This window comes from Ornithorhynchus anatinus, chromosome X1 (genome assembly GCF_004115215.2).
Source record: "Ornithorhynchus anatinus isolate Pmale09 chromosome X1, mOrnAna1.pri.v4, whole genome shotgun sequence".
Taxonomy (NCBI): domain Eukaryota; kingdom Metazoa; phylum Chordata; class Mammalia; order Monotremata; family Ornithorhynchidae; genus Ornithorhynchus; species Ornithorhynchus anatinus.
In genome coordinates, this window is record NC_041749.1 from 71,400,597 (window position 1) to 71,417,419 (window position 16,823).

Here is a 16,823-nt window from a genome sequence, read left to right on the forward strand (position 1 = left end):
TATGCTTTGACACATAGCTGGCTCCTACTCAAATCTCACTGTGAATTAAGGTGGTCACTGATTATTCACATCCAAAATTATTCATTTCATGCTAGCAATCAAGGAAATAATACTGTCTCAAGTTAGAAGCAACTGCAAAATTTTGAGGTACAAAAGGGGCTGTTTCTCCATTCTCTTTGCCTCATTCTCAAACCACAGTAAGAACATCCTGCAAGATCCAAAGTCAACAAAACAGGTAGGCGTACTGATTTCAGGAGTATTCTTTCCTTAAGGAGCCAGGCTTTTTTTTTTTTAAAAAAAAAAAAAAGCAAAATGAGAGGAGACTCTGGTGTACAGTGATTTTTCTTTTCTTTCCTTTTTTTTAAAATCCTGGGTGAAAAATCAAAATTGACCTTCACTCGATTGCTTTACCTAGTGGAGTGTGGTGATTAGAAGGCTCGAGGTGGGCTTCCATGCAGAATGAGACTAAATTGAAAATTAATCAATAAAACAGATTTAACTCATTCTGACAGCTGGGCTCTGGTGTCTCATTGTAGGAAAATACGCATTATACCAATCAAAATGTCCAAATTTTGAAGCTGAAGGAAACAGGGTAGGATTTTCATTCCTAGCACCCATATAACATTCCATTTGGTATTGTTCAATATTAATTTAGCCAAAAGTTTACTGAGAGTCAATAGCAATAAATTGCTTTTCATTGCACAAGTTTCCCCACTAAAATCTGTGTATCAGTTTTTACTAAAATCTGGGAATATTTATAAGAAATAATGTCCAGTTTTCACACCTATTTATTCAAGTCTGTTCACTGTACTCTATGAAGTGAGCTACTATCATGAAGAAATTTTAATGACTATTTCATTTATTTTTGTTGGCATTTTTGAACCGAGCATAATATAAGCATTCAGGAGGTTTGGTGCTCACAGAAATCTAGGAATTGGCTCTGCAGTTATAGAGTAACTTTATATATAAAAATGAATTCAAATGGAAATGATCGTACTGCATATGATTGGTCAGGAATCATTTGCATGGTATTAGCAATGGGCATATGTCCATAAAATAAGTTACTTAGTAAATGCGATATCTAGGTGAACTCATTTTTAGAAAAGTAATTTTTAGAGGGGGGTGTAGGTTTTCATAATAGGGAAATACCAGTAATGGGGTAGTCATGAAACTGAAAGCACTGATTTTTTTTAATCAAGAAGATTAGATGAAATTAAAATAATTGGGAATGGGTTACATCCATGAAGGATAATTCCTGAGTTGTACACTAAACCATCTCATAGAAAATAAGTAGATACCTCCTTTATCACTGAATTTCATGTAATTCTCTAAAATGAAAATCCGTGCTTTTAAACATACTGGGAAACAAAATTTTGTGAAGCTTTGCTCTGACTGCATTAATTTATGGTCAAGAGCATTTATTTGGTAATGACCTAGTGTGTGTGCTCATCGAATCTACAAACGCATGACCAGAAGTTGAATGTATTCACCCTCGTACATAAGTGGCATGTTTTCAGTTATTATTCCCTGACCCTTTTGAGAAGGGTATATACCCTCTTCAGTGTTGCAAAGTGATGTCTCCTTTTACAGGTAGAAATCCTGAGTTTGATGATGCCAGATACTGTTAAGTTCTTACTATGTGCTAAGCACTGTGCCAAGTGAAAGATGATTCATTCAGACTCACCCTTTCCATGTGTCTGTTCATTTAGCTTTTAAGAATATTCATATTTTAATGTGAAAATGTATATTAAATTATATATGAAACAATAAATCTAGATGGTAAGTTCCTTGAAGGGAAGGTTGGGTGCCTCTTTAGTAATATTATTCTGACTTGTTTTTCTGAAACTGAGGAAGAGGCCCTACTCTTTTTTGTGCAGTATTGACAAGCTACTTGCTCTGTTATCAGTTCAGTGACTTTGGAACTAAATGTAGGAGAAGAAAATCCTCTTACAAAGGACTTGAACTGCCAGAAAAATATTATAGAGAAGTGTCTTTTGAAGGGCTAGAGATCTCTAGAAGTGTTATTCAATGCAATGATGGTTTTAATGGAACCAAAGTTATGTAATCTTGTTGTGGGCAGGGAATGTGTCTGTTTATTGTTGTATTGTACTCTCCCAAGCGATTAGTACAGTGCTCTGTACACAGTAGGTGCTCAGGAAAGACAACTGACTGACTGAATGAATGAATACTCTAGTAACCTGGACTTTTTTAATGTTTCACAAATTTTGAGTTGGTTTTTATAATTTTTTAAAAATAAACCATTTCCATCGAGAGGGGAACAGAGTTTCAAAATGGAGTCTTTTTTTTAAGGCATATAGAATTGTCTCATTCTTTATAGTTGAAATTATGCAATTGACTATATAATTTTATATTAAAGTAGGTAATTCAAGCATTGCAATAGGAGTTTTTTTTAAAAAAATGCCAGTTCAGTATCTTAGTGAAAAACATGACTTCCAGGCCCTTTTTCACCACCCCCACATTTTTTTCTGCCCTGCCTTTCTAAAAAAAAATAAAGTTCGTAAATAAATGATATGAATAGTCCTAGGGCTTTCAGCAAGATGCACTCAGTTAAAGGCCAGCCCTATCCCGAGTCTCCTGATGTCCATCTGGGTTTTTTTCTGCCACACTATTTCAGATTTCAAAGGCCTGACTCTGAAGACAAAGCTGATTGTTTTCTAAATTTAGCTCTAATTTAGGTTGGTAGGGTTGCTAGACTATAAATTGCACCCAGAGGTTGTTTTCTAATGTCTCGCTGCAGAATATGACAACTTTTCTGCATTGGGTTTATTGTGCTGCTATTCTCAGAAGTCACAATTTAATCTGAACACATTTATCTTGAGGGCTTTTTTAAGCCAGTAGTAATATTTAAGTGGATATACACTGAGTAATTGTAACATATAGGTACACATACAGAGTTTACATATTTATCTTTTCTTTTCCCAAATGTCCTTAGGGAATTATACCATCATCTACCTTTTGTTCACTTAGGTGAGGAATGGGGTCCATATAAACCCAGGAATATATAGATGTTAAGGTTTTTTAAAAGTGCTTACCCTCATTAGAAATTTACAGTAGCACAAAGATAATTTTCCAATATTACAGAATGTATTGTTGGTTACACAGGATTGTCAGATTGGCAAAGCAGTCAGATGTTTATAAATCCAAATCAGTATTCCATGTAAAATATCAAATTCTAATTACAATCTAATTAGCAGCACCCTGATCAACATGGCATGCTCATGTCGCATTTCACATGCCTAACAAGGCTGCAGAGGAAAATGGAATATCAGTCTAGCCATGTAATGGTGAAACAAAGTCAGCAAAACCTTGGAGAAGGTAATACAGCAATTAGGGAAGAGCTGGATTTCTCACAAGCAGTCTGCTGCATGTGTCTCTCTTTTTTTTAAAAAAAAAAAAAGGAAAGAAAATACAATCCTCATTTGCCCTTCACCTTGCCTGACTGTAGATCTGCAGTTGCACTCAACAATCCAGTGACTATAGCAGTAGAGATGTAGAGTATCCAATAATCTCCCCTCACCCAGGAGATGGAGTACAGTAGCACATCTCTGACCCAGACTCTCTCTCTCTCTCCACAAGAACTTCTGTGTCCCCTCACTGCAGTGCAGTGAGACAGAGAAGAGGCACCCTGTGCCATATAGGATAGTAGGATTGCAGCCCTGGCATTCTGAGCCAAAGCAGCTGATGGCTTAGGAGCCATTTAGAGGAGAATTACGGTGGAGGTTTTTTTGTGTGTATTCAGTATGCCATTGGTGCTGCATTGATGAAAAAAAAAAAAGAAAAATGCTCCTTTGGGAAGCTGTGTTAAAGGAGCTGGTTGCTGGAAAGGAGTGCTTCTAAATGACACTTTCACCTGAAAGCCAGTGGGATATTTCTTTCTTTCTGGTCATTTAGATGATTGTTAAACTCCATATTAACTAATGAGGGGAATCATCTCTGTGTGCGGCTTTTAGCGTTGGAATACCATGTTTCAGGAGACTTCTGGAGAAGATCCTGCTTTATGCTTTGTTTGCTGAGAAATAAATGAAACACGTGGCAGACTGGACTGACCCTTAGTTACTGAGACTCTGCTAATGGAGAGACATCTGATGGTTAGCACAAGTCGTGAAGTTGCCACAACCACCTGTGGGGGCAGGGGAAGTGTTTCGAATGTCAGGAAGGATGAAAAGTCCACATTTCAAAAAGGATTCTTACCTCTGAGCCTTGCATCAGAAATAGAATGACATGAGACATTTGCGCCAGGATTTGTCCAAGAACCAGGAATTCTAGGATATCCCTCGAAACTTTGTAAACATGGCTGAAAAAGAAAGATGAGCAGCCTTAGGATTTCCCTGGACTATGATGTTTGGACGAGGTTTGCCCCATCCATTGGAAGGTTTGGCTTTTTTTCTGTCAAAGGTTGCCTTCTCCATTTGCTGCTCTTGATCCACTAAATGTCAGATGGAGGTAGGAAGACAAGGGCAATTGTTCTATTTGTACTTTTAAAGTTGTCGTTTAATCTTTTCTTTTTCCCCCACAGAATTCAGTTTCTGTTGATTTCTGCTCAGCTTCTCTTGGTGGTGTTCTTGTCCGCAAAACTAATAAAGTGGGGCATTTTTCTTCCTAGGCATTAGCCATGTTGGGGTTAACTTTAAGGGGTGATTTTAAAATGCAGTGAAAGAAAGTGATGTTTTATAGTTGATATTTGCCTTGAGTTATAGGTTTTATTTTACTGATTGTTTTTATTTCCGAAGATTGAGCAAATTTTAAATTCACAAAAGGCACAAAAATGTATTTTATGTCTGCAAAGTAGGCTTTTTTATTAGACATTTATTTTCATCTTGTTTACGTTAAAAAAAAAACAACAAACCACACACACAGTGCATAAAAGGAATGCAGAGGGAATGGCTCAAAGGCTGGAAGTGATAGGAAAAAAAAGAAAACCAAAACAACTGCCATGCTCTTACTTTCCTGACAAGGTCAAAGTGAAGGGAAGTGGGACAATATTTTATTTTAATGTGGGAGGGAATGAGGGTATCCCCAAAACAAACCATTTCAATGGGAAATCTTGAGATCAAGAACCATTATATGCATGGACACCTAGAGCCCCTTTCCCATTTGCTCCGTTGCCGGCCGTGACTTCTACAAACATGCGGTTGTTAGAGCCACTCCTCCATTCTGCAAGTCCAGAGCAGAGATAATCTGATGGACTCCGCTGAGTATGGCTAGCAATGCGATTTGCATTCAGCCACTGTGACTATGGTCACTGTTTAGCACTCTGCTCCAGAATCATGCCCTTTTCCTAATTGCTCTTTTTCTTTCCTCCCCTTCCCCTTTTCTACAGGAACCTAGTAACAAACGGGTCAAGCCTCTTTCGAGAGTCACGTCATTAGCAAACCTCATTCCTCCTGTGAAAGCAACTCCATTGAAGCGATTCGGTCAAACACTTCAGGTAAGGATAATGCTTTTTTTCACGGATCCAAATATGAGAGGCACATTGCAGACCTGGTAGCAATGAACAAAATTATTTCTAGGCTCCTGGTCACATATGAATGACTCAAGTTTAGTATAAATAAGGCATATATTTTGTAGAAGAAAAGGAGGGAACTAGAAATAAATAAGGACATTTTTCAAATAAAAAGCACCGAAAAAGTAACAGTGGAGCAGCTGCAGTCTCTCCAGTGGTAACTTTAGATGTCATTGCCATTTATCCTTCCTCCTACTCCTGAGTTTTAAGCATGTATTTACCTCAGATCCAACTGTCACTGAGTGCCACTTAGGAAATCATGCTGCCTTTTGAAATGAAGGATAGTTCACCAGTTAGAGCACTATTATTCCTATGAAAAACTTGTGCTGAAAGAGGAATAAAATCTTGTTCAAGGGCCTGGTGTACCATCAAATATTTTGGAATATTATCTGTTGTTTACTAAACCTTTTGTTGTTGTTGTTGTTGTTGCTGTTTTGGTAACAAAAGTCAGTGCTTGAATACTACTCCAGCCAGCCTGCTTTTTCCATTTGATCAGTCTCTTCTCTCAACCTTCTCAAAGTTTTCCTGCTTGTCACACTTTTGCTAGGTAGTAATGTAATTTCTCCAAGTTGTGAACCCTTGGGTGAAATCACCAAGAGAAGAAGGTGAAGGTGACCTTACCCAAGAGCAAGTGTGTATAGTTTTCCTTCATATTTCAAAGATGACACTATTGTTGGTGATCACTGTTGGGATGTGTGTGTGTGAGTGTGTGTGTGTGTGAGAGAGAGAGAGAGAGAGACAGAGAGAGAGAGAGAGAGACACCAAGAAGACCACTTCCCTTCTCCATAGAGCAGCTGATTGTGTACCCTACTGCTATTCATTTTCCATCTGTGTCCTGTCCAGGTGTTTTGTTGCCACATATTTATCATCACTGCTGATAGACCACATTTCAGGACCTCATAGTTGGCGAACTTGTCCTGCCATTGGCTTGTAGGTGATGCTGATGAAACTGCTCAAGAAGCCGGATATGATGTGCTGGCTCCGGGTCTCACAGCCATATAGTAGGTTGGTCACTACCACCACTTTGTAGACCTTCAGTTCTCTCCAAGGTGGGTATAGGTCTTATCAGCTCATCAATTAGGTAGGTCCGTTCCAGGATGCCAGAGAGGATCGGAACTGCTGTGAGAAGGGACTGCCTTGCCAGGGAGGAGACACGCCCAGATAGATGCAGGCCCTGCCCTCATCCAGGGTACTCATGCAGTGTAGCCCCACATCCAGATTTCCTTTCTCCGCTAGAGGAATCACACTCTGAACAGAAGCTTCTCCTGTGAACTTCAGAAGAAGCATCTTCTGCAAGGTAAGACCTTAATGGGGCTGGGGTAAGATAGACATGTTTACTCCTTCCCTTCTTCTTCCTAACAGATGTGGTACCTTACCCTGGGTGTCAAAAAGCCCCCACCCTGCCACCTTCCTCCTCCATGTATGCAGGTTGTGGAAGGAGGGACAGTCCCTGGGAGACTGTCTCCCCAGCCTCTTCTCTGGTGTGCTAGGATCAAGGTCCGTTCTCTCCCGTGTCCACCAAGTGTTTATTCTGCCCATCAGGCAGAACTGTTGTACCTCCCCACACAAAAGAACATGGCAGTAGAGAGGGAAAGGGGCCCCCAGCCTGAGATTTCACCTTCTTCTCTATTCTGGGGCTGATTTGCTTGCTTCCCTCCCTGCTTGCCTGCCATTCTCCCCATCTCCCCATCCCCCTTTCCCAAGGGGGAATGGAGCCCAGCCCCTCTCCTCCCCCCCATTACCTCTGTTTTCAGCCAACCCTGGAGTGTGGGAAGGATCCCAGGCTCCCTCCTGCCCTGGGGAGCCTCCTTCCCTAGGCTCTGACCCATCTTCACCCCCGCAGTTGTCCATCCCAACCCCTGCCTCATTACTCAGCTGTATCCCCACCAGCTCATATGCCTTCCTCATCACCGGGGTGGGAATTCTCACCTCCTCCCACTGCCCTATGCTAAACTTAGGTGGCAGAAAGGGAACCTCCAAGTTATAACTGGATCAACCCTTAGAGTGACAGCCACTATTTTGGATAACTATGAAGGAGACAGGAGCGACCTACTGCTTCCTTTCTGAATGGTGACTGGTGAAAGGACACACAGTGACTCTCAAGAGTACACCAACCCTGCTGTCCACTCCTTCCTTCCTTAAAGAAACCAGCTGCATTTCCTACTGAAAGAGGGTGTCACCTCAGCCTTTTAAAAGGCAGAGCCAATTTTTCCTGCTGGAAAAATGGATCAATCAATCTGTAGTATTGATTGAGCACTTACTGTGTGCAGAGTACTGTGACTGAGCACTTAATCACCCTCCTCTGAGACTGGAATGGGAAAAGGAGCACTCAGGGGCCAGCTCCCTTCTCTGGGGGACTGGAGGATGCAGCCTGAGGATAGGGACCCTTGAAGGGAGAGTCCCCAAGGAAGGAGCTTGCTTCCATGGGGATTTTCCCTTTAGTCTCTCAATTAGCAACTTGCCTAGAAACTACAAGCCAGCCATTTCGGTGCTCTGGTGGCTCTCCTCTTCCTCCTTGTAGGTGTAATGGCTTTGACTACTAAGCTTGATAGCAGCGTGACAGTGCCTAGCATGTGGATCAAGGCTTTCCAAGGACCAGCTGGCGCAGTGCAAGTGTTGCACAGGCCCCGTCACTCTACTGGAGTTCGACGTGCCCCTGCCACCCGTGGGAATCTTAGATGAGGTAAGCCACCCTGCGCCGACCACAGCACCAGCTGACTCTGTCCAAGTTCCCTATTCACTACCCCTGCCTCATCAAAGATAACAAGAGGTTCCCACATTGGCAGGCAGTTCGGTGTCAGCCGTGTTTCACTCACTGTGGGACCCTCTCCAGGATGTGGTTTCCTCCATGGTCTCCCAACAAGCTCTTGCTGCCCCACCTCCACCAGTCCCATCTCCCTGTGGTCCTGTCCAATGGGGAGGGAACCTCGCCAAGTCATGGAAGGTCACCTCATCTTCCAGGTCTTCATACTGCAAGAGAGACAGCACAGAGACCCCATCCTCCAGGATTCATCCCTCTCTTCTTCCCTGGCAAGAAGTGAGTAGAAGTGGCAAGAGGCCTCCTCCGTATCATTCCAAGATGTCTGCTTCTGGAGAAATGGAGGAAAAATGTGTTCTCAAAGACTGCCCAAGCACTCTGGGCCCACAGAACAGGAGCAGAACTCCAATTCTCCACCCAAGAAGTCTAAGCAAATGGTTCCATCCCACCCTAAAATGAGGACATCGTACCTAGAGACTTTCCAGAAGGTCTCTCATCCCTAACCCTTTTTGTAAATTGAAGAGAAGCTGTATCTGGGGATGCAGCAAAGTTCCTTAGGACCCTGGAAATCAGTGGCTTTGCCATAATGCAGTGGAGGGCCAGGGAAACCCAACCGTGAGCCTCCAGATGCAGCATTGCACCCCATGCCCAAAGCACCAGACCAGTCCCCTCACCTGGTAAAGCACACTATATGCCCAGTGACCAGAATGTCCAGTTACCTCACCTACTTTGCCCAATTCAAAAAAAAAAAGAACAAAAACAAAACAAAGCTGCGGGCTGAAGTACAGAACAGTGTGCCCAAGTTATCCTCCAAGCCATGCAGTCAATCATCATCAGTGGCCTGGACACAGGAACTCTCCAGCCCCATAGGCTGAAAGAGTGTCATAAAGAACTGGCCACGTCTCTAAAGCTAGCCAATCTCCTAAAAAGAACACAATCCAACATCAAGGTAGCAAACAAAATGTTAGCTGGGACCCATGTTGGAAGAAGAAAATTTACCACCCACCAACCCAGTAAGCAGAGCCCAACCGAAAAACACACTGCAGAGGGAAGACTGCAGAGTTTCACAAACAAAAGATTACTCATAACCAACTACTAGAACACCAGCATTCCTACATTTTGAGAGTGCTTAAAATTTACCTCAACCTCCAGGGAGTCCCAAGTCTGAGAGAAACATTGGACTATGGTATAGCGGATGGAACACGGGCCTGGGAGTCAGAAGGTCATGGGTTCTAATCCCTACTCCACCACTTGTTTGCTTTGTGGCCTGTGGCAAGTTATTTCACTTCTCTATGCCAGTTACTTCATCTATAACCTGGGGATTGAGATTGTGAGCCCTACATGGGACAGGGTCTGTGTCCAACATGATTCGCTTGTAGCCACCCCAGCACTTAGTACAGTGGCTGGCAAATAGTAAGTGCTTAACAAATGCCACTGTTATTATTAGTAGTAACAATAATAATGATAATAATAAGAGAAGCAAGGGCCCTATGAGAGAAAGGAGCCATAGAGTCTTCCCAGAAAAGAAAGAGGCATGGGCGGCTTCCTTGTCTCCAAAGTATCAGGCATAATCAGGCCCATCCTGATCCTTAGGGAGATCGGTTGTATAGTGAAGAAAGACTCAGGATGGTCTTCTGGCAGAAGGTTGTCCCCCCTACTCATACACCAAAGGGGACCTTGAAGATGCCCACCTCTATATGCCAATATACCTAATCTGCTAGAGAACGGGCTTGGGAGTCAGAAGACCTGGGTTCTAATCCCAGCTCCTCCACTTGTCTGCTGTGTAACATTGGGCAAGCCACTTAAATTCTCTGTGTCTCAGTTACCTCATCTATAAAATGGGGATTAAGAGTGTGAGCCCCCCGTGGGACAACCTGAATACCTTGCATCTACCCCAGTGCTTAGAACAGTGCTTGGCACACAGTGAGCACTGAACAAATACCATCATTATTATTGTTATTATTATTATCATCTCAGATTCTAAGAGGGACACAACCATTTCCAATTCAAGACCCTTCCATTCATTCTAATTTTCTTGTGCCTTCATCATGTGTTTGGTTGCCTCAGTAACATGCCTCAGGAAAACGAGAACCTGTATATTCCCATACCTGGATAGACCAAGCTAACTAACTCATCAAGAGCTGAATAGAATAATCAGCCGAGGGAAATTGCACATAACCAATACCGTCCTTACACAGCTTGGTTTCAAAATTAATCTCTCCAAATCTCAGTTTGCAGCAAATCATTCAGTGGCCTTCGTCAGAGCCCAGTTCAGCTCATACTATCTAGAGAGTTTGCTGCCAGAGAACAGAGCCAAGGAGGGCATCACAGAATCCAATGTGCTCCATTCTGTCCTTTCAGGGATACCCAGCATGAACTTTTCTGGGGCTGCTGAGGTTGATGGCAGCCACCTTGGATGTGAGGCTCCCAGGTAAACCACAATTTATCTTGAGAATCAGTGGTCCCAGGTTTCTCAGCACCTTTCAAAAGAGATTAAAATCAGCAGCCCAGTCACCAGTTCCGTACAGTGGTAGCCATCCACCAGAACCTCATCTCCCGAAAGAATTAGAGTACTCCATTGAACTAGATGAGGCTCACTACAGATGTCACTAATTATGGGGCGAGCCCACACACAGGGAAAGCTAGCCCATGGCAATTAATTTTGGAAGACAAATCCCTCCATCAGTGCCCATGGAGATGAGAGGGGTACCAAACAGCTTCAAAAATCTTCCCAGCCCTCCTCTGAAGTATGCACATCATGATGTAGAGGGACAATCAAGTATGCAGGTTTATGCAGTACATAGACAGGTAAATGGAGACCTATTCCTGGCCATTTTTGCATATAGACTCTGAATGTCCGGCTGTCAATACTCAAAAATAGACTGGCTATTATTCTTCTTCCTAACGGGAACGCAAAACGCACTTGCAAGCAACCTGAACAGACAAGCATCGAATGCCCCCAAGTCAACAATAAGCAGTTGAGTGGCAGTCTGCCTCTTTCAAGCTGAGGCAGCCTGGATACAGATTTGTTTTCCATGGGGGAAAGCCAAAAGACCCAACTCTTCAACTCATAGCTGCCAAACATGCCTTTAGCATCCCCTGGACCAAGGGCCTCCTATATATATTTCCCCTAACTTTTGTCATCTCATAGACTCTCACAAAAACTGACCCAACAAGGGTTAAGTTTCATCTTGCACTCTGTTTACTCAGGCAGAAACAGTTCCCCTCGATCATGGAACTGGTGGTAAGCATCCTCAAAATACTCAAACTGGAACCAGACATTCTCACTCAGGGTCAAGATCACATACGACACCCTTACCCAGCACACTCAGACTGGCTCCTAAAAGCATAGAGAACACCCATTGGGAAGGCTGGGAAGCAGTGACCTCCATAATACTCAGTTTGAGAGAACAATCCACAATGAAAACCTTTAGGAAAAAGTAAGACAGATTTACAGCTTCTTATGCATGCAGATGACTCAGGTGCCTCTGCCCCTTCTCCCATCCCAACCAACTGAAGTACTTCCTGAACCTATCTCAATCTGGGCTCAAATCCTCATCCTTTGATTGTTAACTCCCTGTGAGCAGAGACTGTCTCCAATTTATAGTGCCTTTGCATATTCCCCAGTACCTGAAGTAGTGCTGTATATACGTAGTAGGTGCTCAGTAAAGGAGAGCAATAAGTAATAATCACATGTCAAGGTCCTCTCCCTGACTTCCCTATCACCGTGGATGGTACGACCATCCTTCCCGTCTCTCAGACCCGCAACCTCGGTGTCATCTTTGACTCGGCTCTCTCGTTCACCCGACACATCCAATCCGTTACTAAAACCTGCCGGTCTCACCTTTATAATATCGCCAAGATCCACCCTTTCCTCTCCACCCAAACGGCTACCTTACTGCTACAGGCTCTAGTAATATCCCGGCTAGATTACTGTGTCAGCCTTCTCTTTGATCTCCCTTCCTCCTCTCTCACCCCGTTCCAGTCTATTCTTCACTCCGCTGCCCGGCTCATCTTCCTGCAGAAACGCTCTGGGCATGTCACTCCCCTTCTTAAAAACCTCCAGTGGCTGCCTATCAACCTCCGCACAAAACAAAAACTTCTCACTCTAGGCTTCAAGGCTCTCCATCACCTTGCCCCTTCCTACCTCTCCTCCCTTCTCTCTTTCTACTGCCCACCCCGCACGCTCCGCTCCTCTGCTGCCCACCTCCTCACTGTCCCCCGTTCTCGCCTATCCTGCCATCAACCCCTGGGCCACGTCCTCCCGTGGTCCTGGAACGCCCTCCCTCCTCACCTCCGCCAAACTAATTCTCTTCCCCTCTTCAAAACCCTACTTAAAGCTCACCTCCTCCAAGAGGCCTTCCCAGACTGAGCTCCCCTTTTCCCTCTGCTCTCTCTACCCCCCCTTCCCCTCTCCGCAGCTAAACCCTCTTCTCCCCCCTTTCCCTCTGCTCCTCCCCCTCTCCCGTCCCATCCCCTCAGCACTGTACTCGTCTGCTCAACTGTATATATCTTCATTACCCTATTTATTTTGTTAATGAGATGTATATCACCCTGATTCTATTTATTTGCTATTGTTTTAATGAGATGTTCTTCCCCTCGATTCTATTTATTGCCATTGTTCTTGTCTACCTGTCTCCCCTGATTAGACTGTAAGCCATCAAAGGGCAGGGACTGTATCTGTTACCGATTTGTACATTCCAAGTGCTTAGTACAGTGCTCTGCACATAGTAAGTGCTCAATAAATACTTTTGAATGAATGAATGAATGAACAGGAAGATCCCATTTCCAGGAAGTGCAAGTCCTCCTGGGTAGTGAGAGGCCTAGTCAAGATTAAGTCTCCTATCAGACTCCCTCCAATCCTATGCAGTGTCAAAGTCATGCTGTTGATTGATTGATTGATCATCCTTACACAACTGACCTAGGAGCCTCTGAACCACCACACTTCTGCTCCTCAAAATTTCTCACCTGGAAGGCTCTGTTTCTGATGTTTGTGACTTCCACTAGTTGGTTCAACAAGCTCCAGGTTCTGAATTTCCAAGAGGACGGGTCCCTAGTCCCTAAGACTATAACCGGATTCCACAAATTCCCTTCAAGTCTTCTTCCCAAGACCTCGTGGTGACTGTAGAGGAGTAGAACTGAACACCCTTGAAGGCCAAAGAGACCTGATCTACCAATCCACTACCTGTCCAGAACAAAGCACACCGGGCAACAAAAACAACTTTTTCTTGGCCTCCATTGCTATGTATAGTTGAAGCAGTTTCCCGTCAGGCCTTTCCAAGGGGCTCATAGACCACATCAAGTTCTGCTACAGCAAGACTGGCTCCCACCTAACCGACTGGCATTCAATCAGGGAACAAGCTAACACAGTAACTGATCTTCAAAGTGTACCCATAAACAGTGCATCGCAGGCAGCAAGCTGGCCCACATCATGAACCTTCACCAAAGACTATTACCTGGACCTAGAGCCCAACCAGGAGACTCACTTTGATTTATTACTTTCTTTTAAACCTGTTCTAATAATGACCTCAATATCCCCACCTGAGGAACATCTGAGGACTCCAGGGTCTTCCTAATCGATGAACTGATGAGCCCTGAACACACCTTTGAAAGAAAGAGAAGTTACATGCCTGTAACCGTAGTTCTCCAGAGGTGTGTGGTCTCGCCAGCTCATCACATCCTACCCATCTAACTCTCAGTTGGGGCCAATTCCTCATCACATTTGTTTACTGAATAAACAAATTGATTGTATTTTCTGGAACCTTACCACTCTGGTGGAAATCTGGAGAGGGAGGGGCTACACTGCACAGGTACCCAGTGGGGAGGGAGAGTGAAGGAAGGCCTGGATCCCATTTGGGGTGGGAGGGGGAGGTCTCAGGTCTCCTCATGGGCAGGGCAGACCCTGAAGTGTTTCACAGCAGTTCCGATCCTCTCTGGCATACTGGAAGGGACCTACCTATTGATGAGCTGATAAGACCACACTCCTTTGGAGAACAAGGTTACTGGTAAGTGATCTCTGTTTCAGATTAGAGTTCGGTGCCAAATTGGTCCCATACTCAATCTGCTAGCCACTTGAGGGACATGTGGACCTTCTTGATCTGATTCTTGGCTTCCCTGACGGATCACCTCACTTGACAGTATGCTGGCTAGCTAGACGAATTCAGGGACAGGCTTCAACTCCAAGTTGTCGATATAAATCTTTGGTTTCCCAGGTGTATGTAGATCATTGTCGTGTATGTGCAAAGAAGGTGCCACTGATGGTAAAGTCCATCTCAGAGTGCGTATGGCTGATGAGGCCAGTGTGGGACCTCCAATCCTGATCATACAGTACAGACACAGACTGTCGCATTTGTTGTTTGAGACATCTGGTGTTGTTTGCTTTTGCCTCTTTGTGTCGTGATCCTCTATTCAATTTAAAGAGCCACTTCTTTCTTGATTGCAGTGTGTTATGCTGTTTTATCTGCCACAGTTGTCTCAGTTTTCACCTGGGGTGCAGTATTGTCTGAGGCTTTGTTTCACTGTATCCTTAAAATGGTCCTCTGTCCCTGCATTGTGGTTGTCCAGTTTCAGCTCATCACAAGACAGCTCTTTGGGCATCCTTCTTTCATCCATTCTCCTCAGATGTCCCTCCCAGTCACTGTGTTGAGGTGAGCATGCCTTCCATGCTAGGAGACTGACATTTTTCCAGGATTGGCCATCTTTGATTCTGGCTTGCCATTAGCTATTATGTGTTGCTGATGGAATGGTTCAGTGAGTCAGGCATGGCATCTGTGGATTGGGGGAATCTGACAGGTCTTTTCTGAAGAGTCAGTGGGAGAGCATAGCAGCTCTGTAGACCTTCAACTTGGTCTGAAGCCCGATACCATGTTTCCACAGACTTTGACAGCCTCCCAAAGGAAGTGCTGACCATCTTAACTTGGTTTTCTACTTCCTTTCAATTAATCAACCAATCAACAATAATATATTGAACACTGACCTTGTGCAGAGCATTGTATTAAGTGCTTGGGTCACTACTGTTGTGACCAGCCATTGAGCTCCCTAAATAAGAGAATTTTGTAATAGCATTTTTCTCTGTGTTGCTAATGTTACTCTTTGGTTGTGTATCGAGCTCTCCTGATGCAGGTTGATACATGACTTCAGTGTTTTTTTTCAGATTCAGTCAATCACTGGTTTTTATTGAGCACATACTGTGTGCAAAGCACTTGGGAGAGTACAATGCAACAGAGTCGGTAGTCATGTCTCCTACCCACAGGAAGCTCATGACTCAATCTGAAAATATCTATGATTTACTAACAATAGGCTCCTCCATTGGTACAATGCTCTTCTTCCTGGGTGATACCATCTGTTTCCTCAATCTCAATTACAAGCATATGTCCTGCTGCTGATGGGCTATCCCCTTTCCTCCCCTAAACAAAAGTTATATTCAAAATGTGGGCCCAGGATATTAGTAATAATGAGATAGCAGTGATATTCGGCAACATCCTGGGTGTCTGAGCTGTCCTATTTAGGAACACACTGTTCACCTCTCATGGAAAAGAAACTAGAAAAGGTGCCCTAAAAAAAGCTTACTTCACTAAACTCAGTTATCTGCCACTTCACATCCAAGGATAGGATTCATCTGGAACACCTTCTTCAAATACAAATAATTATACATTTAGTTCTTTCATAAGGTGGGGGTTATGTTCCTGATGAACCCCACATTTAAGGGAAACTTGTGCTAGAATACAAGTGGCTTGATTGCTGCTTGCATGAGTGCAGCCTTTTCTTCTGCCATCACACTGAGTTCTGTCTAAATAGAAGTGCTTTGTCAGAAAAGCTCGCCTTTCTCGAACAGCATTCTATCCAAAATGAGTAGTGAAAACTCATTATAGAAGGATTTTGTGTGTGTGTGTGTGTGTGTGCGTGGGCGTGTGTCGCTATGTATGTGTATATAAGAGTATTGAGCAAATTTACCTCTGAAATCCTGAACTTTTGTGTTTAGTCTAGCAGAAAACTGACTTTCTTCTTCTATGCCAATTTTCCCTATTGCAGTGAACAGTACCTCACCATCAGTAAACTCCCAAACAAGAAACCTTAGTCAATTTTGTTTTCTATGAATCCCAATCTGTTCCTCTGCTCCTCCCAGACACACATCTCCCTCAGCAATTCATGGCTACCTCGGCTTTCTCCCTGTCCTCAGTTTATGACTGGAATAGTGTGAATTACCCCCCTGTTTTTTTTCTTTTTTGCTGGCTCCTCCAGTCTTACCTCCTGTATAACGCCTTACCTAGTTAATTGGAGACTCTCGGACACCACTCTTCCACTGCCTTGGATGAGATTTTTCCCTTAGCCTCCCAACCCCACCCTTGATGTCTCTGGTCATTTGCTAGACATTAATTGATCACGTTAACTTATTCACAAATGAAAGTGTTCAGTAAAAGTATGTCCATTATGCAGTTCGAGGAAGAGAGGCAAATAAACTTGTAGTATGGTTTCAAAGCCTTTCAGCACCAGTCAAAGCTATGGTTGAAATTTAACCAGTTTCATAATCCTTTGCCTATA

General features: G+C 43.6%; 1 protein-coding gene across 3 annotated transcripts in view; it reads left to right on the top strand.

Moving 5' to 3' along the window:
• The window catches only part of ARHGEF3 (Rho guanine nucleotide exchange factor 3), a 368,353-nt gene that overhangs the window by 282,915 nt on the left and 68,615 nt on the right, over positions 1-16,823 (top strand). For all 3 annotated transcript variants that reach the window (XM_029051829.2, XM_029051831.2, XM_029051830.2), the window contains one exon: positions 5,342-5,449. In XM_029051829.2, the coding sequence (XP_028907662.1) occupies positions 5,342-5,449 (108 nt within the window). The remainder of the gene's footprint in view (positions 1-5,341; positions 5,450-16,823) is intronic.